General features: G+C 44.6%; 1 protein-coding gene across 2 annotated transcripts in view; it reads right to left on the bottom strand.

The window, feature by feature from the left end:
• Window positions 1–7,242: 7,242 nt before the first annotated feature.
• UBE2U (ubiquitin conjugating enzyme E2 U) overlaps window positions 7,243–24,709 on the bottom strand; it is a 37,076-nt gene continuing 19,609 nt past the window's right edge. For both annotated transcript variants that reach the window (XM_014574570.3, XM_025185646.2), the window contains 3 exons: window positions 24,510–24,594; window positions 19,262–19,377; window positions 7,243–10,570 (listed from right to left, as the gene is read on the bottom strand). In XM_014574570.3, the coding sequence (XP_014430056.2) occupies window positions 10,431–10,570; window positions 19,262–19,377; window positions 24,510–24,594 (341 nt within the window). In that variant the 3' untranslated portion in view covers window positions 7,243–10,430. The remainder of the gene's footprint in view (window positions 10,571–19,261; window positions 19,378–24,509; window positions 24,595–24,709) is intronic.

Genomic DNA, 24,709 nt, shown 5'->3' with positions numbered 1-24,709 from the left:
CTCAGGCCCCAAACGTGACTGGTGCTGTGACCATTTCCCCTCCATGCCATTTCAGTGTGCCAGGTTGCAATGCCTCTCACTCAAAACGTGGCCCCGCTACCTCTCTGCCATTTTGAGGGACAGAGGCACACGTCTTTGCTACCTTCCTCCCGATGGCCCTGCTTGGCAGGGGAATCCAGGAGGTTCCCATTCCCATAGTGAAGCGTACAAATGGGTCCAGTCTTACTTCTCTCAAGACTTTTTCCATTTATTTCTGAGAATAGGAAGGTTTGTATCAGGCCTGTATGCAGGAATTGCTGTGTGCGTGTGTGTGTGTGTGTGGGGGGGTGCTTTCTTTGTAAATGTGGACCACAAGGGTGTGAATGCACCCCCATGGTTCTCGAAGTAAGCAGGGAAATCCCCTGGCTGGCTGGAGCATGCTTACTTGGGGACACATTGGGGAAGGTTCCGCTCCATTCACTCTCTCCTGCCCTCCCCACATCCCATATGGGACTGGTATAAACAGACACTATGGTGATCAAAGTGTCTATACAATACTTACCTTGAAAATACTGGGCTGGAATCAACGCTGCTCCACCAATTTGTAAGAGATTAAAATCTGTCCCACCAGTAGCTTTTAAACTATATATTAACACAAATGCATGTTAAAAATATCCTACCATTAAGCAATTTCTAGATCAACACTGCTCCAGTATCATTATGCTGCTCTGGAAACATCAAACGAGTCTCTACTAGCAATTACAATATTTAAATGAGGATTTAATTGGCTGTGTTTTCAGTCTTATTATGGAGGAAAAGCTATTGTGGAGTTTTGCTTTAATAAATTATGCTTCCACAGTAGATTAAAACACAAATGTACATTTATTATTTAATTCACTTTTCATATGTAACTAATTCATTCAGTTATTTTGTAAGTCTTTGAATTCATTACTTAATAAAAACATTACACAGCACTGCTTTATCTCTGTCAAACTATCTGGGGAACCTTAGTTCACTTTAACATTTTAATTGTAATAAAAATGCAAGGTGAAAAAAATATCAGCTGGCTCCAAGTAGTAGTTAGGTTTTAAAAGTAAGCACTGGGTCTAAGGTTTCTGTTTCCTATGGCTACTGGGCTTTCAACTAAAAGTAAAAGAAAAGAGCAGAGAAATCAAAGAATCAGTTGAAGGATTCTATTGGTGTCTCCTGGGATTTTCATTAGGAAAATTGGAGTCTTTGAGGCATATCAATGTTGGCGATGAATTTTGGCGAGAGCAATGCAGGCTTCATTTCTTGAGGTGAGTTAATTGATGGACAGGAGTAATTTGAAAAGCTGTCAAAAATGAGTACTTCTCAACTATTTTGAATAAGATTTATTTTTCTATCTGCCAACGTTATCTAGTCACTTAAAACTCAGATAGTGTTGAGGCTCCCCTCCATGCCATTTCAGGTGCCACTCCCATCAGAAAAGGAAAGTTCAGCATAAGATGAAAGGTATCTGCCACATCAGTCTGTGCTTTATCCACTCTTCCAATTTCCTTCTGCCATCAGTTACGCTACAGTCACAGAGTTATCTGGTGCCACTTCAAATGCATTTTTTTAAACAATTTTCAGAGGGGAGCCAGCTTGAATCCTAATTCTGGCTCAGATGGAGCAGAGATTTGAACCTGGGTCTTACTTGCTTAGTAGGTGAATGCTTTTAAGCACTTGGCCATTAGGAACACAGCCATGGCCTCTTCCCCACTACAGATCATACATGGTCAGTGTCAATGTACACTTCCTCGATCAGACCCTGCAAAGGGGAATGCCTTTTTGTGACTCCCACAAGGGCTTAGGCATGGGCTAGGCAATGACCATGCTGGAAACATAGGCACTGAGGTACTTTAAGTGCCATAGAGTTAGGTGGCAGCTGAACAATGACTTTGTAAATGCCAGTAGCCAAGAGTGCTATTTTGGGAGAGTGAGCAGGGAGGGGCTGTAGCCACATGTATTGGGACGCTGCTTCTTCTTCCCTTTCCCCTGACCATCAGGGCGGGAGGGGAAAGCACACAGCTTGTGTGTACTCCTTTCTCTCCCAGCTGAAAAAGAGGGGGCAGAGGAGTTATTCATATAAGGTGTGCTCTTTCCCCTCACGCCCTGACACTCAGGGGAATGGGAAGAAGAGCAAGCAGTGTCCCCATATGTGTGGCTGCAGCCCTCCCATTCTGAAATGGCACCCTTGCCAGTGGTACACAAATATTGGACTTAAGTGCCTAACTGACCCTTTATGTGCTCAAGTCCTGCCTTCGAAATCTAGCTCATCGTAATGTCAATGAGGTCATTCTGGATTTCCATTGATGATGTCACTGAAGGCAGAATTTGACCATTTGTATCTATAACAGCATCATCCAGTGACTAACGGCACTGGTCTGGGAATTAGCAGGTGGGTTCTATTTCTGGCTCTGCCACAAGCCTCTTCCGTGACCTTGCCAAGTCATTTCACCTCTCTCAGCTTTCATTTCTCTGTTTGTAAAATGGGGCTAATGATATTTCCCATTGTAAAGTGTGTTGAGGCCTACTGATAAAAAGCCAGTAAGAAGTATTGGAAATTATAGCTGTCAACCTGAAAAAGTCGATCCAGGTTTAGCTTTAGAGCCAACTTAGAATGGTGGGTAAAGATCATAATGTAACCAACTCCAATCTGAGAAGCCATCGTTGCTCTTCTCTGCTCACGTAGTTTCAATTCCCACCCCCCAATCAATCACAAAAGGCAGTGATATTAGTCGACTCAGGCAGAGACAGGTACATCAATATAATTACCAATTTAAATACATGATTGGCTAGCTGGCAAGATTTGGGCAAGATCACCAATATCTGGCTCTTCACCCCTTTTTTATATACCTCCCCTTCTCTCTCTGGGGCCCTTAGTGCATTCCATAGCATTGTCTGATCAGGCATTTCAATTCCTCTGCAGTGAACCCACCAGTACTGCCCTGCCGTTGCAGTTAGTCACAGCTTCTCAGTATATTATAATCCTCCTGCACCTCTCATCTCACCCGTTCGTAACTATAGAGTCAGAAACAAAGCACACTCAGAAACATCAAACTCACACAAAAAAGGGAAAACCAGGAAAGCTGATAACAGGCACTATGGTTGGTCAAATCTTGCCAGCCTGTGTAATCATACCAGAAATAGACTGCTTACTGGAACATTAACTATTAAACACGCGCTTGAAGTGCTTTTCTGAGCAATGCTTTGCTGAATGTGGGCCTCTGCCACTGGACAGCCCTTAACAAGTAATAATAAGAGCTAAAAGAATGTGCATATGGCAGGAGTTAGAATGAAGGACTCTGGCTCACATAATTCCAATCAAGACCAACCAGCCCCAGTTTCAGAGGAGATGACTGAGACAGCAAAGAGAAAATCAACATGGATCTAATGTGAAACAAGTCCTGCTGCGTGTGTGCCACAGGACTGCCTGCCCACGCCTTCTCTGCAAACCTTACTCACGTTGCATTGCCATCACACAAATAATCCCATTGAACTAACTGCAAAGCCTGCAAAAGCAACCCCTAGCTTTTGTATGTGACACACAGCAGTGGCTGTGTTTAGGGAACTAAATTAAGAAGCACATTAGGAAGTCCGTCCTGTCCCTCCCCGCATCCAGTGGTGTTTTAGGAGTGCTTACTCCTCCCATCTTTAGCAGCATGGTTAACTGCTACTGGGGGGGGGGGGGGGAGGGAGAAAGATTGGCTGTGGTTATTCTAGACTCAGCCTAAACTTTACAGGTAACGCTTGTTCAGCTGACCCAGATACACTGACATCCACAAATACTATGTAAATTATGGACCATGTCTGAATGTTTTTACCCCGGGCTCTGTCTGGAGTAATGCATATAACAAACCACCAGACATAATAATGATAGACAACTGTTGTGGTAATAAGAGGCTAATCAATAATTCATTTGCTATTCATTGCACATTTAATCATGATAAATTAATGGGGTTTCAATGTGGCACTAACATGCATGTCCCTGGGAATTTAACAATTAATGTACTGTTATTTTAAAGTGCAGCTGTCCTTGCTTCGCAGACACTCAAAACTGGCAACACCCTAGAGAAATAGGGCAATAGCTGGAAAGCGTTGCAAACCTTTCGGCTTTTCATCTGCCCATCTCTGACTCCCCTTTTAGATCAATCCATTCTTTCCATTTACCAGAATCACTGGAGAGGGGATGGGAAAATTATTATTTGTGACCAAGAAAGGTGAATCATATATTTGGGAGATACCAATTCCCTCTTCTTTATTAGTCATAAAGAACTGAATATGCTCAGGCTGCTGAAAGCCCTGAATTCAACACCAGTGTCAGAGTTATAGTGGTGTAATCCACACACCTACTGGGTGTGGTTCACTGTCCCATGTAGTGACAGAGAGAAAACGCATGAGTGGGCTCTACAGCTGTAGCTGGGAGCCAGCTGGCTTTGAGCTCAAGCTGTAGGCTCATGCACTGAGTTCCCAGGTTTGGTTTCACCTGGTGGCATTAGATTAGTAGTATATCAATTTACCTACAAAGCAAGGCTGTAATGTTGCTCTTAATTCGCTGCTTATGCTGGGATATTAGATTTGTTCCAAATAGCAAGCCTTGCAGAAAGATATACTTGTATGGTTCTTGTATTTGAAATTGTTAAATCCTTTAGAGTAGTTGCAATAATCATCATTCATCTTCCCTTCCTGTGACAAAAGCTACAGGAGGGACTTGGGCACAGGAGAGAATTCCCATGTGGATTGCTTCTATCTACATCATTGTAGCAGGGTTTGCAAGCTCCAGGAAACCAGTACAGGGCCTGTATCCAAAGAGACTGATCCCCTTTCCAGCACTGGGAGATCCACATGGAGGTCCTATGCTTTTGCACAGGCTTCCAACAGCACTCGCTGGGGAGTCACTAACAGGGACATCCCTATGCTAGTTATGGCTTCCCAAACCTTCCCACATTTGTGTGTGTGGGAAGGGACGTGTGATGGCTGCTCCAAAGAAAAGCTCATTCAGGCCCTGGCTGAAATCTGCCATAACATGTTAGCTGTGGACTTCTCCATGGGGTTGATACAATTGCTGGAGATCACTGGGGCTCAAGGAAGCCCCAGCTATCCCCTTTTCCCTAAGACATAGTCACTGCACAGGCAGCTGGGAGTTAGCCTAGCAGCCAGGAGATCCCCTTACAATGGGCTGATGCACCAGTAGCTAGCAAGCTATGCAGCCGTTAGGCTACTTGGCACCAACAATGTTGCACAAATCAGCTGTTCCTATGATTTTAGAACTTTAAAAAAAAATATTATACCTACGCTGGCTCCCTACACTGGCCATAAGGCTCTTTGCTGTTGGCATTGATTCAGCCAAGAATCTGTTCACACCCCCTTCTTGTTTCATTTGAATTCAAAAGAAGGATTTATTGGATTGAGCTGTATTGCAAACAATATTTAGAAACTTCTACCTTTATCTTGCCTTCTTTTTAAGTGCTATCTTTTTGTCCTTGGCTGTTCTAAATTATTAACATATCCTACAGTGTGCTTGAGATAAGAGAGAACCTTCAGCTTTTATTCTCCCACCCGTTAGTCAAGCCAGTTATGCTGTTTCTCACTGGATATCTTTGATCAGCCTGCTTGTTGGATGCTAAGCCACAGGGACACCACTGCTGAGAAAGAAAACAGAGAGGGAGTCAACCTTTTAATAATCCCTAGTGTTCTGCATGCACAATTCCCACCAGATTCAGAAATGTCTGGTGATCTAGACAGATTTGTACAAGCACACAGGCAGGGTAGGGCACGGATCATCCTTATATTAAGGGCAGCATGTTTCTAAACAGTTTAATACATTTTTATTAGATGTTACATGGCTATATATAAGCACATCAGTGTAAGAGGTTATGGATGCTTATAAGCCATCTTTTGACCTGTTGGACTCAGACAGACAATTGTCCATTCAGCATGTTAAACTAATTTTGAATGTTCCCTTAATGTAATGTGTCATCATAATACCTCTCTGCACAATGAGTAGTACTTTCTTCCACAAGTAGCCTCACTAAGATTATTCATGATGCAAGGTACCATTTAAAGTTAGAGTCTCACTGTGTGACCCATAGAAAGTATTGGAGAGACAAACTAGGTGTGGTACTATGTTTTATTGGAGCCATTACCACCTCACCTACTTTGCCTTTCTAATGTCCTGGGACCGACATGGCTACAACACTGCATGCAATCAGAAAAAGTAGAGCAGTAGACGTAAGGCTATTGTATTACCCATGGTTCATATGGGTAATCCTCACTGATATCAGTGTGAATTACACTGTAGATTAAAGAGAGTAGATGGTCCATACATTGCAACTGTGTGGGTTTGTACATATATGTGTCCAGTGAGTATAGTAAGGAGTGGGGGGCGTCTTTCCCCCTTCTTTTTACTATCATGTTGATAACCTGTAGTCAGAGCAGAAGTTGTGCATTTGCACAGTCACATGGTGTCTGGTTTCTTCCCCCACAACTTTTTTGTGGTTGTAGCACACAAACATAGTATGAGTTTAACAGATCCTTTGTAAAAATATAGTGCTGACTTTATATACAACTTTTGCAAGGGTTCTTGAACCAGATGTTCCTACAGGATGGAAATTAATTAGAAAAGAGAGCATGCATAAGTGAACTGCCATGCATGTGATCAGCTTTCTTTCCTTTCCATGATAAAGTATAACAGAAGTTTTGTTACAGAGACATTCATTCCACACTGCTACATTAAATGTCCTTTTGCACCAAAGGATATGCTGTCTCTAATAAATAGCTAAAGAATTGTTAAACAATTAAGATGCAGATTCCTCTGGAATAGGAGGCAATAGTTTGTCTATTACATAAGCAAAATGCAGGACTATGTAGCACTTTAAAGACTAACAAGATGGTTTATTAGATGATGAGCTTTCGTGGGCCAGACCCACTTCCTCAGATCAAATAGTGGAAGAAAATAGTCACAACCATATATACCAAAGGATACAATTAAAAAAAATGAACACATATGAAAAGGACAAATCACATTTCAGAACAGAAGGGGGATGCGGGGGGGGAGGGGGGGGAGGAAGGAAGGTAAGTGTCTGTGAGTTAATGATATTAGAGGTGGGGAAACTTTTTTAATTGTATCCTTTGGTATATATGGTTGTGACTATTTTCTTCCACTATTTGATCTGAGGAAGTGGGTCTGGCCCACGAAAGCTCATCATCTAATAAACCATCTTGTTAGTCTTTAAAGTGCTACATAGTCCTGTATTTTGCTTCAGCTACACCAGACTAACACGGCTACATTTCTATTTCTATTACATAAGAGTGTATCGCCATCTAGAGGATACCATGCTTTACAAACAAAAAACAAAAACAAAAAGCAAAACAATAAGGCCCTATTCTGGTTATACTTATACCAGTGTAAATCTGAAGTAATTCTACTAGGATTACATTGGTGCAAAGTCAATGCATGCATGATCAGAATTGTGTCCAAAGCATATTACTAGATGATTTGCATCTAATCCTTGCAGACAACCCACTAAATTAACAAGTTTCTCTCTTTATGCACAACTAATTAGGTGTCTCATTACCACTCACTCCCCCAGAAAGACTTTATTTGAGCACATAACATTGCACACATGCATTGCAGGGAGAACATCTCCTTTACAACATATGGCATATGAAACAAAGATCATTCACAACAGCAAATAAAAATCTGATCCAAAATTTAAGGGACTTGTCAAACTTGTAATGCAGAGCCCTGACACTTTGTAAGCTGGAATCATTGGGACTGGATTTGTATTGAAGATTATAGAAGGCAACTGTAGCTGGAGATCATTTTTCCAAATACGTTTGACAGGATTAAAATAATACGTGCATTCACAAATTGAAATTTTAACTACAGTTTTGCATCACACAGTCCCATCACCCTTTGCTACGAACAGACTATGAAAAGATATTGTCAACATCAGTGCTGCAGTGACCTTCCTCTCTTCTCACATGCAAGTCTGCTGGGACTAATACTTTTTGAGGACTATTCCTTGTCCCTTGACTACAGCACATGGAAATATTTATATCATTTTCTGCAAAAGAGTTTATAAATCATTCCAGATGTGAATGTATAGGTCTGCACAGCTTAAAACTTTGTTCCTCCCACAGCTATGTTCCCCGTTTAAGTTGGGTGATCTCAGATCTTACAAAACTGCTTAAGAAAATAGGATATAAAATGCACTAAACAAATATGTTAGCTCTTCTAAAGAAAGCTTAAAACAGTTTATGAAAGTCATTGAAGAGTTCCAAATGTCTGTTATTTTGTCTTGGAATAAACATTTTCTTTTAAGTTTTAATGGCGTTTTTGGAGCTATGTAGAGACTACAAATGAAATCAGAGCCCATTTGGGGTAGGTACTGTAGAAACATATAGGGAGACACAGACCCTACCCCCAAAGAGCTTGCAATCATAATAGAAAAGGCAAACAAAAGAGGCTGGCACAGGAAACAAAGACTCCAAGAGGGGAATTGTCCATAGTATGCAACAGGTTAGCAGCAGAAACAGGAAGATATCCCAGGTCATCTATGTCTCAGTTCACTGCACTATCTAGCTATTTTAGGCACTTGTAAGGCCCCTGTGACCGGGTGTGCCCATCAGGACATGACTCAAGCAGCCACAAGTAGTTGATTGTAGGTCAGCTGTCCTTCCAGCTCAGTCTTACCCTTCCAGACTGCTGAGGTTAAAAAACAAATAAAATCAGAAATAAGAAACCACAGCTCAAAACAGAGTCATCCGCTGAATATTCAGTGGGACCCTCTCTTCTATTCAGGACTTGTCTTCAAGCAGTCCGTATTTCAGCTGATCTGCCAGCATCTCGTCATCCCTTCTTATGGGGCTTGTCTGACTGACACAGTCTTTGGGCTGCATCCAGGCTTCTCTCACATCAGGAGAAGCAGATCTGAGCACACCAGGTCTCCTCTTTTTAACACCCCTTTCCATATTTCACATTTGCTGCCAGTGTACTGGGTTGGGTCTCATTGGCTCCCCAGGCTCTCATTAGCCCTTTCGTTGCCAACATGGGGCTTATCTTTCTTACCACAGCTCCCTATCATTGTAGTAGCTGAGCATGGGCAGTGCGTGGCATTCTGGGGGCGGAGTCTTGGCAGGGCCAGGATGGCAGTGCCTTCTCCTGCAGAGTATACCTGCCACCCTGTAGCTAAGCTTTTAACAGTACCTCATGTATTTATCCTCACAACACTCCTGTGAGGGGGGAAGTTGGTTATCCTCTTTGTACAGATGAGAAGCTGTACTACTAGATTCTAAATATTTTTCAAATTTTACCAAAGAACTGACATTTCTAATTGATTCCACCACAGAATATAATCTGTATGCCTTACCCGTCTTCTCTGGCTCTGGGTTCCACACAGTGCACCACTATTATCATGTAAATTATAATAGTGCCTGGAAAACCCAGGTACTAGCCATCATCCAGACACAGAGCAAAAGGACAATCCCCAGCTCAGGGAGCTTACAATCTACCCCTTTTGTAAGCACCACCAAAAACTATTTCCTTTTATGGACCTGATTTGGTAGTCCCTAACCAACAAAGTCCCTGCTGATCTAAATACGAGAATTTGATCGGGTCTTGAAGTCTGGGTAACATGGATGCAGGACATAGGCCTTATATTTTCCTTTATGAGTCCTTTCACATACTGTGTGTGTATACCAGATTGTTCACCACCAGTAGGTCTACACTGAGCTGCCTTTATAACCTATATAAGGCCACTATGGATAAACCAGAAAGTTTCTGATAAGAGACACATTAATCCCTTTCCCAGTTAACATTGGTTCAGGGATCATGTACATTAAAAACTACATTATAATCTATAAGCACGAAAGGTCGAGTTAATTCTACAAAAGCAACATTAGCTTGGCCACTTTCTGGTTTTTGAGTGCTTAAAGACAGAACCTTAAAGTTTGGTTTCACTATAAAAATGACTCTGGAGAAATGGCCCCTTCTTAACAGATCTGCCTCCAAAAATCCACAGAGTTCAGAACTGCTGTCTGTAATGATCAACACTTTTTTTTACTCCTTTAAGTCCTGTAGAATGAATGCACATAAGAGAAAGTGCACTGCAGATTCTATTCCATCTTGTGCAGCACCAACAGAGATATATGTAGTATAATCCAACTGGTAACTCCACAGCAAATCTACTGAAGAGAATGTGGTAGCATAAGTATCAGTGAAAAAACCAGTTCACACAGGTGAAGCTGAGATTTCTGCCCAGTTTTTACTCATCTTCTCATTGAAGCTGTTAGGAATTTGCCTGAATAAAGAGTAAATGAGAGTAAATGCGAACTGAAGGTTTGCCTCTTCAGAACTGTACAGAAGTCTTTTGATAAATAGCGAGAGAAAAGTGTTTCTGTATCTGTATGTGTGATCTCACAGTTTAATCTTCTAATCCTTTGGTAGAAAGGGTGTTAGTCCAAGCTACTAGATTGTCCACCTCTCTTTCCCATAGCTCTTCTTCTTTGCTGTGGGGTCTCTCTTTATCGGCTGCTTGATTTTTCGGTACTAGGCCAGGCATATCTATGGTTTGAAATATGCAAAGCAAAACAGATTAATAAAGAGAAAGGAAACAACAGGTAAGTGCAAACAAGCTTTCCAAAATAAGCCACAGCCACATTTTTCATTTTTAAAGTGCAGTTTTTTATATGCTCTATTTCTGGATACATATCTCCTAGGCACATACAGAGGCTGTACACATGCACACTATAAATCCAGTGATACGTTTGTGATAAAGCACACTTATCACATGATTTATTCTGCAATTTATATAGAGCGCTGTCTGCCTGTCCTGAACTCTGACCACTGTCCCATCTAAATTGGGACTACTTTTAACATCATCAACTGCTTAATCAATTGTCCCCAACCTATCAAATGCAGCGTCCCACATCCCCCATGTTAGCGTGGGGCTTGAGCTCAGACTTAGGACAGGAAATGTTCTGTCCTGAACCACTTATAAATTCTTTCTGCCATTTAGACCACCACACTCAGGCTATGTCTATACTGGTGGGTTCTTGCGCAAGAACCCGCAGAGCGTCCACACTGCCCGCCTGCTCTTGCGCAAGGAAATTTACAGTACGGCGTGGTAAGAGAGGGCGTCTTGCGCAAGAGCTACGCTCTTTCCTAACAGGTGTAAGCTCTCTTGCGCAGGGCTCTTGTGCAAGAGGGCAGCGTGTTCGCGCGGCAAAGGCTTCTTGCGCAAGAACTGGCCTCCGGGAAAACAACACAGGTGGCCTCTCCGACACTCCATACACGCAATCAACACTCGCTGGTTCCCCCTAGCTGGCCTCCCCTTAAAGGCACAGGCACCCAGCGGAGCCGCGTGCCATGTGCAGTCCCGGGAGCAGCCAGGGGGAGCGATGGCAGCTGCTCAGCCACAGCCAGGTCCCTTAGTCCCCACCCAGGAGCCACCCCAGAGCACCCAGCAGGCCCACAGGGGCACCAAGCGGCAGGCTCCATGCTGGGGCAACGCCGAGGTCAAGGCCCTCCTGGACATCTGGGCCAGGAGGAGGCCCGCCGGGACCCCAAGTCCAGGAGGAGAAACGCTGATATCTTTGCCCGCATAGCCCAGGTGCTGACCGCACAGGAACACCTGGCCCGGACCCTGAAACAGGTCCGGGCCAAGGTGAAAGACCTGTGGCTCACCCACGTACGGGCCAGCGAGAGTGGGGGCAGTGAAGCCACAGCCTGTCCCCATTACCACTGCCTGCACAGTATCCTCGGGGACACGGGGGCCGAAGCCCTGCAGGCCCAGGTGGACACAGCAGTGGCCACCCCAGTGGTCCGGCCAACGGACCCAGAAGAGGAGGAGGGCGACCGGACCACCAAGTAGGAGGAAGAGGATGGCAGCCAGAGCCCACCAGCCCTGCCCCGCAGCCACAATGTGTCCTGGGCCTCCTTGGAGGCCGGAGACGGATCATCTGGTGAGTGTTGCAGCTGCCACTCGCAAGTGTGCAGGGGGTAGGGGGACCATGGGATGGGGGAGAGGGCACAGCACATGGCACAGCCTGGCCAGATGCTGCGCAGCGGCATGCAGCATGTGCAACCCTGTGCAGCCAGACCAAGTGGCACATGAACACGGCAGCCAGCCCCAGCACACGCCTGGGATCCCAGGGGTCATGCACACCCAGCCTGGGGGAGGGGGATCCGGCTGGGAGCAGCCCAGCCCCAAGGGCGCAGGCTGGACCCCACGCAGCCCAAGGATGCTGCACACAGCATGCATCCATGGCCACCTGTGGGACACAGTGGCTGCCCCAGGGGAAGGCACAACAGGCCCCTCCCCCCAGCACATATGGGCACACAGGTGCCTGCGGGCCACCTCTGGCTCCCCTGCTGCCCCATCCTGTGGCCCCCCAACCTCGGCACCTCCTGGTGCAGCCTGCCCTAACCCGGCACAAGGGGCACAGGCGCCCCTGCCTCCCCTCCCACCCATGAGGCCCTCCCAGTTCAGAACTCCCTTCTCTCCCCTCCCAGTTCAGAGCCTCCTTCTCCCCCCTCCCAGTTCAGAGGCCGCTCCTTCCCCCTCCCCACAGTCCACCCCCTTCCCCTTGTAAGTAAAAGTGTGTTTTTGTAACTCAGTGCATGATATTTATTGGGAGGTGAGGGAAGGGTGGCAGGAAGGGGTGGTGATGTGAGTGGGAGGTGGAGGCACGGGGGGAACCCTGCGGTCGAAGGCATAGGCGTAGCCTACTGTAGGGCCCGGTCCAGCAGCACCTGGAGGGCTTCCCGGACCCACATCCTGTCGCGGTTCATCTGCCGGGCGCCAGCCATCTGCGGCTGCTGGTAGGCCTGGCCCTCACCTGCCATCCACCCCGGGAGGAAGGCCTCCCTCTTCCCCTCAATAATATTATGCAGCACACAGCACGCTGAGATGCACCCCCATGTCCAGGCGGGTCAGGAGGCACCTGAACCGTGCCTTCAGGCGCCCGAAGCCGCACTCCACGGGGTTGTGGGCCCAGTCCAGGTGGACCTTAAAGGAGGCCTGGCTGCAGTCCAGTTGGCCCATGTATGGCTGCATCAGCCAGGCCATTGGGGGCAAGCCGCATCCCCCACGATGCAGACCAGCATCCTGATGACCCCAATGGTGAAGTCCCGCTGGGGGAAGAAGGTCCCCACCTCCAGCCTGTGGCACAGGCCTGAGTGCCTGAAGATGCGGGCGTTGTGGGCCCAGCCAGACCACCCCACATAAATGTCCTGGAATCGGCCCTGGTGCTCCACGAGTGCCTAGAGCACCACCGAGCAATAGCCCTTCCAGTTGATGAACCAGGCCGCTCAGTGCTCTGGCACCCGGATGGGGATGTGGGTCCCATCCATGGCTCCCCCGCAGTTTGGGAACCCCAGGGTGGCGAAGCCGGCGATGGTGGTGTCCAGGTCACGGGGGCGGATGACCCTCTGGAGCATTGTTGATGGCGCAGACGACCTGCAGAGGCGCTCATGAGAGCACAGGGGATGCACGGAATGAGACACAGTGGCTACATGGGCCCTTGGGGTGTGCTCTCCCTCCCTTTGATGGTCCCTCCCTCCCAGCAGGGCTGTGTGCAGGAGGGACAGCATGACCCCCTGGGTGCAAGGCTTCCTCCTACCCCTACAGCCTCCCTCCCCAGAGTCTGGCCCCTTCCCTCCCCCAGGGCGAACCCGCGGTCCCCCAGGGGCCTTACCTGCTGGACAACCATGCCAACGGTGGACCTGCCCACCCTGAACTGGTTCCCCAAGGAGCGTTAGCTGTCCGGGGTGGTCAGTTTCCAGAGGGCAATTGCGACCCTCTTCTCCACGGGGATGGCAGGGCACAGGCGGGTGTCCTGCCTCTGGAGTGCAGGGGTGAGCCAAGTGCAGAGCTCATGGAATGTCCCCCTGCACATCCGGAAGTTCTGCATCTGGTGCTGATCGCTCCATTGTCCCAGCACTAGGCGCTCCCACCAGTCCCCATTGGTGTCGTGGCTCCACGGGCACCTGTCGAGTGCCCAAGTGCAGCTGCAGCATTCATCTGGTCCAGCATGTGCTGCCCAGTCTCCAGTTCCTGCTGGAGCAGTGTGACTCCCTGCTGACGGACCTCCACAGCCTCAGTGATGACCATGAGGGGACCTTGCTGGGTGGGGTCCCTCTCTGTCTCCATGGCTGTAACGAGGGCCACTTGCCAGGGGCTGAGGTGGAAGGCATGGCTGTGGCTCTCGATGCCTCACAGAGGTGCCTCAGCACGCAGCCGCAGGGAAACGGCCGTCCAGGGGTCCCTTTAAGCGTGTTTCCCAGTGGGGGACCGGTGCACACCCACAGACGCCGTTGGTGACCTCTTGACATGGCCGGAGTGCTTCCGGGGCCAAGTTCTTGCACAAGGACATCCTGCCAGTGTGGACACTTTCTTGTGAAAGAGTGCAGCGTTCTTGCGCTATGCTTCCGGCCAGTGTGGATTCTCTCTTGCGCAAGATATTCTTGCACAAGAACCCGCCAGTGTAGACATAGCCTCATAGTATAATTAAAGACTTTGTTAATAGGAGTCTGTTAACTTCCACATGTAACAGCTGTGGTTCAGCTCTCCGCATCGACATGAAAAGCTTGCACATGTATCTTTTACCAGTTGAAATGGAGCCTTTTTTCTGATCCTACAAATGTAGAGTATGATTCTCCTTTTATTTACACCAGTTTTACACAAGTGAAACTTCACTTACATTTTCACTAGACAAAGTGAGGAGAATCAGACCTGTAAACTTGAGCAATGGATCAGGCTCCAAATGATGAAATGAATGAATAGACTCCCAGTGCATCAGTGGGGTTTGGATCAGGTCCCTGGTCAGTTCTCACTGCAGGGTGGAAGTTCTTAAGCAAGTTCCATTTATACTTCGAATAACATAATGAGTATGACATAGAATATTCATATATTATTCTCGAATATAATAGAGAATAAAAGCAGCAACCAGCACAGAGGTGTAGCAAATTCGAATGTGGGTGAATAGTGATAGACACTATTTCTGCCCTTGGTGGTGTTATCTGATTATAATATGACCGTAAAAGCCATTGTTGATACCATTGTTATATGGTTGCAACAAACCTTATGCCAAATAGGACACATGGTCAGAAAGGGTTAAATGATCCTGCGTCAACCTATAGAGGCAGGTGAGAACCATGTAAATTAAGGACATTCAATGCTAGGTAGTTAGGCTAGAACTTTGAAATGCAAATCTGTATTGTTAAATTAGAGGTAATGCTAGTTATATCCGTTTACTTATACCATATAGGTGCTAGCCATGTAAACATACAGTTCCTGTCTATCATTATAATTGTTGATTCAGAGATCAAAAGGGAATATTAACATTTAGATGAAACTTGGGTGATGAAATGTCATTATTGAGATGTCTCTGTAAAATGTGCGACAACTACTTAATGGATAAATTACTTTATGCTAATTACCAAGATGTTTGGGAAACAGAAGGTTACATCAAAATCCTGTTGTTTACCCAGGACTGTATAAAAGGCCCCAGGGTCTTGATCTTTGCCCCCTCACCCCGCCTCAGATTTGCTTATGGTTTCATGAAGGGGGAGCATAAACCATAAGGATTGAGATCCCATCTTTAAGCTGGTAGATCCTGAACATGATATTGGATTTTGGACTATAACCATGGACTAAATTCTGAACGAATTCTTTGCAACTACGAGATCATCATCTCTATTATAAGTTAGTTGTGGCCAGCTGATATGCCATCTCACTTGTTTATTTATCACCATTTGGAAGAAAGAACAAGTCCTCCAGGACTTCAAAGATGCCATGACGATACACATATGCAAGAGAAAGGGTGACCGTGCATCCCGTGATGACTACCGGGGCATCTCACTGCTATCTATAGCTAGTACGATCCTGGCCTGCATCCTCTGCAACCAGCTGTCATTACACATGTTCACAGATGGCATCATTCCTGAAGGTCAGTGTGGATTTCATGCCAATCGAAGCACTGTTGACATGATATTTAAGAGCGGATTGGATAGATGTCTATCAGGAATGATCTAGATGCTGCTTGGTCCTGCTGTAAGGGCAGGGGATTGGACTTAATGATCTCTTGAGGTCCGTTCCAGCTCTAGTATTTTATGATTCTATGATTTTATGATATTCAGAGTCAGGCAGAACCAAGAAAAATGTAGACAGCAACATCAGGATCTCTATGTGATTTTCATCAACAAGGTGTTCAATACAGTCAAAAGAAATGGGCATTGGAAGGTAATTGGGTGAACTGGCTGTCCTGAAAAATTTATCAATATAGTTCGGTCCTTTCGTGATGGTGTTTTTGTTCATATCTTTAACAATGCAGAGACATAAGTCCCTTTTGAAGTATCAAATGATACAAAGCAAGGATGTGTCCTTGCTTCTTTCCTGTAGATCATCTACTTTTCAATGGTACTCTAGTTGCTGTCAAGGATTGCGTGTTGGGCATACCCATTCAATTCTGAACTGATTTGTAACCTTTGAAGACACCAGGCTTGCACCAAAGCATTCACTCCAACTATCTGTGCTGACTGTGCATTGTTGGATCATTCAGTTGAGGGTGCACAGGAGCTTTTTGATTGGCTTGCTACTTGTACTCATTGTTTTTGGACTCACTGTGAGCCTCAAGAATACAGAGGTTAAGGCTCAGTCTGTTCAGAAAGAACCCAGCACTCCAGAGATCACTGCTGCTGATACTCTTCTTAAGGCTATTGATAAGTTTTGCTACCTTTTGTGACCAGCATAAACGCTGCTGCTGATGTACCTGCTTAGCTAGTCAAAATCAGCCCTGCCTTTGAAAGGCTGACCAAGTGCTTATGGAATGACCATGGTGTTAGTATTCCTATGAAGGTAACATTTATCAGGCAGTTGTCCTGAATATCCTGCTGTACGGCTTGGGGTCATGGGCCATATATCTCCACCACGTTTTGAAACTCAATCAATTCCATATGTGCTGCTGCAAGAAGACTGCCCATGTGAATTGGTGGGACAAAACTCCAAACACTGAGGTCCTGAAGCTATGTGATGTCACGTACATGGAAGCAATGTTTATGAACAACAGTTTTGTTGGATTGGTCATATTATGGGAATGGATGATACATGAATACCAAAGATGGTCTTCTTTGGACAGCTTGTTCATAGAAAGTGCTCAACAGGTGGTTGGTATAAGCATTCTAAAGATATCTTAAAGGCCAATGTGAAGTAATGTGGCATATCTTCCTGTGACCTGGAAATCATAGCTCAGGAAAGATTGTTCCGACAGCAAACTATTGTACAGGCTCTCAAGAGTCAACCTATCCAGCCATTACAAGAAAAGCATAGGAGCCGAAAAGAGCATACAACACCCACAGATGGTAGATTTTTATGTGACAACTATAATCTGATTTGCCGATTGAGGATTGGCTTAGTCGCTCACCAGTGGTGTCACAGAAGACAAGATCCATCAACCAACAGCTTAGTCCAGTCAGTCCAGTCCATCTCTATTATGTATCTGAACCTCAAAATTGAACTTTTGTCTGTATGTATATTGATCTGTTAGCCAATACTCTCTCCTTTCTTTTAAAATAAGTTTTAGTTTAGTTAATAGGAATTGGCTGGGAGCCTGTATTTTGGATAAGATTTTAAATATTTATTGACCTGGTAGGTAATAAGTCCCTTGGGATTCATAGACCTTTATTTGACTTGGGTGTCTAGGTGATTGGTACTTCCAGGAACTTTTGATTAACCAACAAGGAAATACATAGAGCCTGACAATCCATGGATAGCTGCTTTATATCGTTTTTTTGCAGATACAGGTGCAAATGTAGATACAAATTTTATACCTAGAACTCTGCAAATTTGCAGATATTCACTTTATATCTGCAGGTATCCACATCTGTGGATGTGAAAGCGGATAGCCGCAGCTTGTTTTTGTGAACAGGGATGTAGATACAAATTTTCTATCTACCCAGGGTTCTAGTAATACAGAAGCTGTTTTGTGCTGGCTTGGTAAATATAAATATTGGAATAACCACCAGCTTTTTGTCCCATTTTTTGCAGAGCACCCTAACTAAGTGACCTCAGCTGGCTCCCCTGGAACCCTGGTTATTACTAGGGATGTCAAAGTATAGATGACTACATGATTAACCAATAAGCTTTGGCTCATTGGTTAAGCCTATCGACTACACACATTCTCCCTCTGCCTCTGTATCAGAGACAGTGGGGGAGGGAGTAGGGGGAAGGTGGGAGCTGGTGACTGTGGGGAACCAGCTTTAAGGCTGCTCCCCATTCCCACCGGATCCACCCACCCACTCCCAACCTCTGATAGAGAGGCAGCAGCACAGTGAGTGAGGGGGGTGGGTGAAAGCCGGCTCTCTGCATGTGCTGGCTCCACAGAGCCATCTGCCCCCCGCCTACAGAGGCAGTGGGAATGGGGCAGACAAGAACCAGTGCTGGGGGGAGCCAGCTTAAAAGCCGATTCCCCCCAGCACCAGATCTGCAGTGCTGCCTGCCTCCTTCCCCTGCTGCTGCCTCTATCAGAGACAGCAGACCCTATCCACAGGGCATCAGAGCTCCCTATCCACTGTGGCATTCCACAGTGCAGCTTCTGTCAGCAGGGAGCTCTGACTTCCCCCATGGACTGGACAGGGGATGCTGCCACCCTGCGCTGATGCCTCTGTATTAGAGGCAGCAGTATGGGGTGACAGGTGGTTGCACCCCCGGGGACTATCAAATAGTTGGGTAACCACTAAAATTTGATGCCGTTATACGACTGTTCAATTACACGGTATCTAACATCCCAAGTTATCACAGTAAATAATGTCAACACCCTTCAGGTCTGATTTATAATCTCACATTGGTTTTAAGTATCAGAGGGGTAGCCGTGTTAGTCTGAATTTGCAAAAGCAGCAAGGAGTCCTGTGGCACCTTCTAGACTAACTGAAGTGTTGGAGCATAAGCTTTTGTGGGAAAAACCCACTTCGTCAGATGCATCTGACGAAGTGGGTCTTTACGCATGAAAGCTTATGCTCCAACACTTCAGTTAGTCTAGAAGGTGCCACAGGACTCCTCGCCATATTGGTTTTAAAATACAACGGAGTGAATTTTGATTTACACCAGTGTAAATCAAGTTCTACATATTATATATATATATATATATATATATGTAATGTTTCCGATATATATATATATATATATATATATATATATATATATATATATATATATATATATCGGAAACATTACATTATATGGGACTGATTCCTTACCTGGAGCTTGGGAGAACAAACTGTTTTCCTGTTCTATTTTCCTAATTGCTAACAGTTTCTCATCTATTGTTTGTTGATTTTGCTTTCTGATGAGCCGAGAGACAATAGCTTTGTATCTGTAAGCAGAAACAGAAGTAAATGAATGGACATGCTGAACTTAGTTTTAATCAAATTCATATTTGTGGTCAAAACTATCTTATAAGGCCCAGTTGAACAGAAGACTTAAGCATGTGCTTAACTTTAAACATGTGCTTAAGTCCATTCTGTGTCACCAAAGCGTTAAGAGGCTGTAATAAATAATACCTGGAAATAACAGTCATTATGGGTATGGTTCTGTTAACTCTGGCCTCAACCCAGGAAAGCCTTTATGCACACATATAGGGGCAATGTGTGAGGGGGGGAATGAGGAGGCACGCAGCCCACCCAAATGTCATGGGTGGAGGGGCAAGGGGTCAGAGCCTACCTGGCACCCGCAGCAGGGGTAAGGCCTTCCTGCACTCACTGGGAGAAATAGGGGGGAAGCAATGTGGCTCTGTTCCCTAGCTCCCAGCCAAGTCACCAGGGGAATGTTGGGACAGCCCAACCCCCGCCCTGCACTCACTGGCAGGAAGTGGAATGATGTAGCTGGCAGCTGAGGAAGTGGGCTGCAGCTGCCAGCCCCGCTGCTAGCGCCAGACTCCCATTAGTCCCCCAAGTGGTATCACTGGGAGGGGTCAGAGCAAGGGCAGGGAAGAGGTAGAGAAAGGCTAGGGCAGGTGTGCCGAAGGACAGGGTCTGGGGCATAGGTGAGGTTGTCCTGGCCCTCCCCTGGACTAGGGGTGCCATGGGAAGGAGTCATGTGGGGGAGAGGTGGTCATGTGGCCAGTGCCGTCCCCCCGCCCCTTGTCCTTCCTTAACGGTCACTTCTGTAGACACGTAACTTTAAACAAGTGATTTAGTCTCACTGAAGTCAATGAGAGTACTTGAATAATTGCAGTTAATCATATTCTAAGTCCTTTGCTGGACCAGGGTTGGAGTGTTTGGCACCTTGCAGAACTGACCCTTCTAGATGTATGTGAAACTGAGGGCCTGTCTACACTGCTGGGGAACTCATACTATGGGGGAGGGGGTGTTTTCTGAAGCATAGTAATGTGCTGTGCATTAATTGGTCCATATGGACCTGCTTGTGGTCACTTTAGGTTACCTGCATTTTAATAATTTGAGGTGTTACTTGCGACACAAATCCAAGAATGTGAATTTTTAGCACGATTGGATTTTTAATTTTTAACACGTGTTCTAAGCCCTACAGCGTTGCCCAAACAGAATTTGGCAAAAAGGTCTGTCCTAAACAAAGGAATATCTATTCTGCTTAATTTGCATTGGAACAACAACAGAGTCATCAAGCAGGAAGGGAAACAAAGAAAATTCAAACAGATGAAAAAAGGAGGAAATATCCTTCCACAAAGGCTCATTGGTTGGTGCACCTTATCTGGAAATGTTTTTCCAGAGGAGACTAAAACAATAAAAAAGATGGTCAAACAGTACAAGGCAGCACTTTTTCTTTCTCTGCTTATTGCATTCACTGCACCTGAAGAGAGAAAGGAAGCAGGCATTGGATTCAGAGAGAAGGGTCCTGACCTGAGAGTTTAGTCAACTATCTGCTGGAGAAGAGAGAAACTGTGCTTGAATCTAATACAGTTTGTAAAGCTAGGCATGAGTACAAACCTCTTTTTTCCCATTTCTATTGTTTATGCCTCATTACTTGTACTCACTTAAAATCTCTCTCTTTGCAGTTAATAATCTAGTTTTACTGTTTTATCTAATCCAGTGTGTTCAGTTTGAAGTCGCTGGGTAACTCCATTTAGGGAAACAAGGCATGCGCATATTAGTCCCTTAAAGAAATAATGAATCCAGTATAGTTGCACTGTCCAGGAGAGGACTGGACAGTACAGAACATGTGTTCCTAGGGGAAAATGTGAAACCTGGGCTACATCTACATAACTTGTCCTAATGTACGTTGACTCTAGCAATGTAATTCACATAGCTGGAGTTGCGTAGCTTAAATTGATTTTCTGCTGTAATGCAGATGTAACCTGGGAATGTGTTGAGATCCACTTTAAGACTGGAAAGAGCCAAGATGTGGTTAGCGGGCTGCAGAACTCACAGAGACATAGCTGGGAATGACCTACATGCTGGAGGCTGTTTGTGAGTTGCAAATCATTCTGAATGGGCACCCCAGGTCACAGGGCTGAGGTGACACAGCTATTCATTAATCTGGATTGACACCCCCCTTTTCTCCCCTCCCTCCCCACCCCGATACATCACACCTACACTTAGGTTCCCTTTGAAGGATTCATTTGCTATTGTTAACATCTCAGACTTCTCCCTACTGTCTGTCTGCATCATTAGTGCGTCCGCATCATCAGAATATAATTAAAGGTGTGAGAGAAGACTGTCGAAGTAATGAAATACATAGTATGACATACTTTAAAACAGGCATAATAGGATGGCTTTTTAAATATCTTTTTATTTTGTCTTGGCTTTTAGAAAATATTTGATATATTCATACCTTCTGGAATATGTATGATCCATTTGAACTGGGCAAAAAGGCTATAAAATGGGCCGCAATTAACGGGACTTTTAATTTATCTTTGAAAAAATGAAATTGAAAGTTCGGCACCAGAAAAAGAACATTTGTTTGGTGCATTCTCTTTCCAACCACAAGGTGGCAAACAAGGTCTTAGCTTTTGATAAATAAAACTGCACCACTTTTTCAGATAGGATGAGTTAAAAAAATAAAGAATATGTAGAAGTACTTTGGTTTTATGTACTTTTTTCTTCTGAAGTATCCCAGCAAGCACTGAATTTAAAAAAAAGTAAATGGGGCTCAGTTAGTCTACATGATTGGAATACCTTTTCAGATCAGAGAAGGAAAATTACTAAAGGATCAATCTTTACACAGTTCTTACCACATTGAGTCACTTAACTTTTCATGTCTTCTCATGTACAAAATGAAGGTAATGGATTTACCTGCCACACAGGGGAATTGTGCAGCTGAATTAATTAGTAAAGCACTTCGAGATCCTCAGCTAAAAGCTTATGCTCAAGTACTTTGCCAAACGAGACTGATAGCCATGTACTGGGAAACTTCTTTATTCCTTTTATTCTCATCTTCAGAAAACTTCACTCTGATATAAGACCTAACAATCCATTTTCAAGATCCTCCCACACTTCAGGCCATTCCATATGCCCTCCAAATGCTACTTCTTCACTATTCATCCCCTTTGTCTCTCCACAAGAGTCAGCTCTTTCTACCGTCAATATCATCTGCTCTGACTCTCTGGCTGCTGTAAATGCCATTTCAAGATCCACATCTGCTTTCTGGCCTATGATTTTATAATTTCACTAAAATTATAAACAGCATATCATGTACCTGGGGGATCCATTATGACAGAGCGTTCTCTCTATATCGCTTCACTAGGGCTGCCAACCCTACAGGATTGTCCAGGAGCCTCCAGGAATTAAAGATTAATCTTTAATTAAAGATTATGTCATATAATCAAACCTCCAGGAATACATCTGACCAAAATTGGTGATTCTCTCATATAGTGATGATGTGCCACATGAGCTGTTACTCCAGAGTAAATAATAGGCTCCGCAGAGTTAGTCCAGATTTTTACTCGTGTAACTGAGAGCTGAGTTTGCTTCAGCACTAAATACATCTACATTAGTGTAGTAAATGAATATACATAAACAGATGAGAAACATCTTGCAATACTTTTATATAAACAGTGTTATAGAAAAGCAAACTGTGTTGCAATCTACTTTAAAACATTTCCTAAATTTAGTCACAAATTTAAGAAGAAAATTATATTATTTAGCCAACAATTTAGGTTGTTTCTGCACAGATGTCACAAAATGCGACATATTTCTTCCCTACCTACTGCTACGAGTTAGGGACATATTGCAAGCTTTAAGCACAAATATGTTTTGTGAGTTGTTTGCAATTGGGAAAAGAATACCATAGGAGATGTAATTCTGTCTGAACCTGGTTCTGGGTATTTGAACCTGCCTTTGATTATCAAGCCCAGAAGTTCAAAGGCAGAAATAAAAATCTGTTAAAAGTACATGGTGTCCTACCACCAGATGGCAGTGAGATGCAGCTATTTCAAACCAGTAGGATCCCTCCTCTGCCCCACGGTAATTTCCTTTCTAGCTCCAATGAAACTAACATGACAAATTTGATATGTTTGACAGTGAAGAAGGCAGCTTTCTCAACAACTCCTGCTTGTTGAGCCATATGACAAAAAGGACAGATGAGTTTAAAAGGACAAGTTCCTGGTTTTTCTGAATATTTTCTTGGGTCATGTAGGATGCTATTGCACTACATAATGAAACAATTATCAAAGGAGTATAAAACAAAGGAGTTCTGTTAAAGGAAATAAAACAAGGAAGTTGTGTCAAAGGAAAATTAACCTTGAATTCTAGAGGTTCTTCAGAAAGAAAAATAAGCTTTTAATTTGGGTTCAAAACTTGCTGTCCTTCAACCTGAAATTACCCGTTCATTTGCTTCCAATTCATAATGAAGGCAAATAGGATTTGAATGGTAAAAGGGGTTCCTAAATGTTGACCTGTCATAAAGTTTCAGCAGCAATAAAAAGGAATGAGAAAGCCTAGATTGAGCTGAAAGATTACAGGGCAGCACAATGACCTTGCATTTTGATTCACCTTTTCCTTACAAATGCTGCTTGGAAACAAGACTTCAGTCACAGGGGAACTGAGAGCAAAATTTTAATAGGCAATCAAGATATAAGAGCCTTGGTTGAGCTCCTGAGCTGGCTTTACTTGTCTGAGCTGTGTTAGGCAGGGTGGAAGGAAGTGGTGGAGAACCAATGGGAGTCCCAGAGTCGTTCTGGTGCTCAAGAGGCTCCCCTCATTGCTGTGGCTCCATAAAAGAGCAGCACACATCCATTCTAGTAGAGCCTGGTCCCAGAATGTTCGTGGAAGCTAGGTGGGAATCCTTCCCTGCTTCTGTTCCCTCCCCCTCACACCATCCACACAACACAAGGTGGGATTTGGCCTTACACCTCAAAATCAAAGACACAGTTCAGGGAAATTATCAATAGTCCAATAACATTGTATAGGGTACACGTATGGACAGCCTGAAAATATAACAAAAACACTATTGTTCAAATATTTCCATTGCATGCACAAAGACCCTGGGCCTAAAGGTTTAGCAATTTAAGCTCAGTCGATTTAAGACACTTACGTATCCTCATCCCATTCTCCTGTTCCTGTCACATTTTTTGCCTTCCGGTCATAATAGTTCCCTATAAATGCTGGATCTTCAAACACTGTAATGGCATAATGACAGAAAGTTACAATTAGAGAAAAAGATTCACCAGTCATTACATTTCCCAAAACAATATTAAATATCAAAGTAGCACAAGCTAGGGATGTCAATGAGTA

Source organism: Pelodiscus sinensis, chromosome 9, assembly GCF_049634645.1.
Source record: "Pelodiscus sinensis isolate JC-2024 chromosome 9, ASM4963464v1, whole genome shotgun sequence".
NCBI classification, from domain to species: domain Eukaryota; kingdom Metazoa; phylum Chordata; order Testudines; family Trionychidae; genus Pelodiscus; species Pelodiscus sinensis.
The sequence above is the reverse complement of the archived record's forward strand: the minus strand, read 5'-3'. Positions and strand labels throughout refer to the sequence as shown.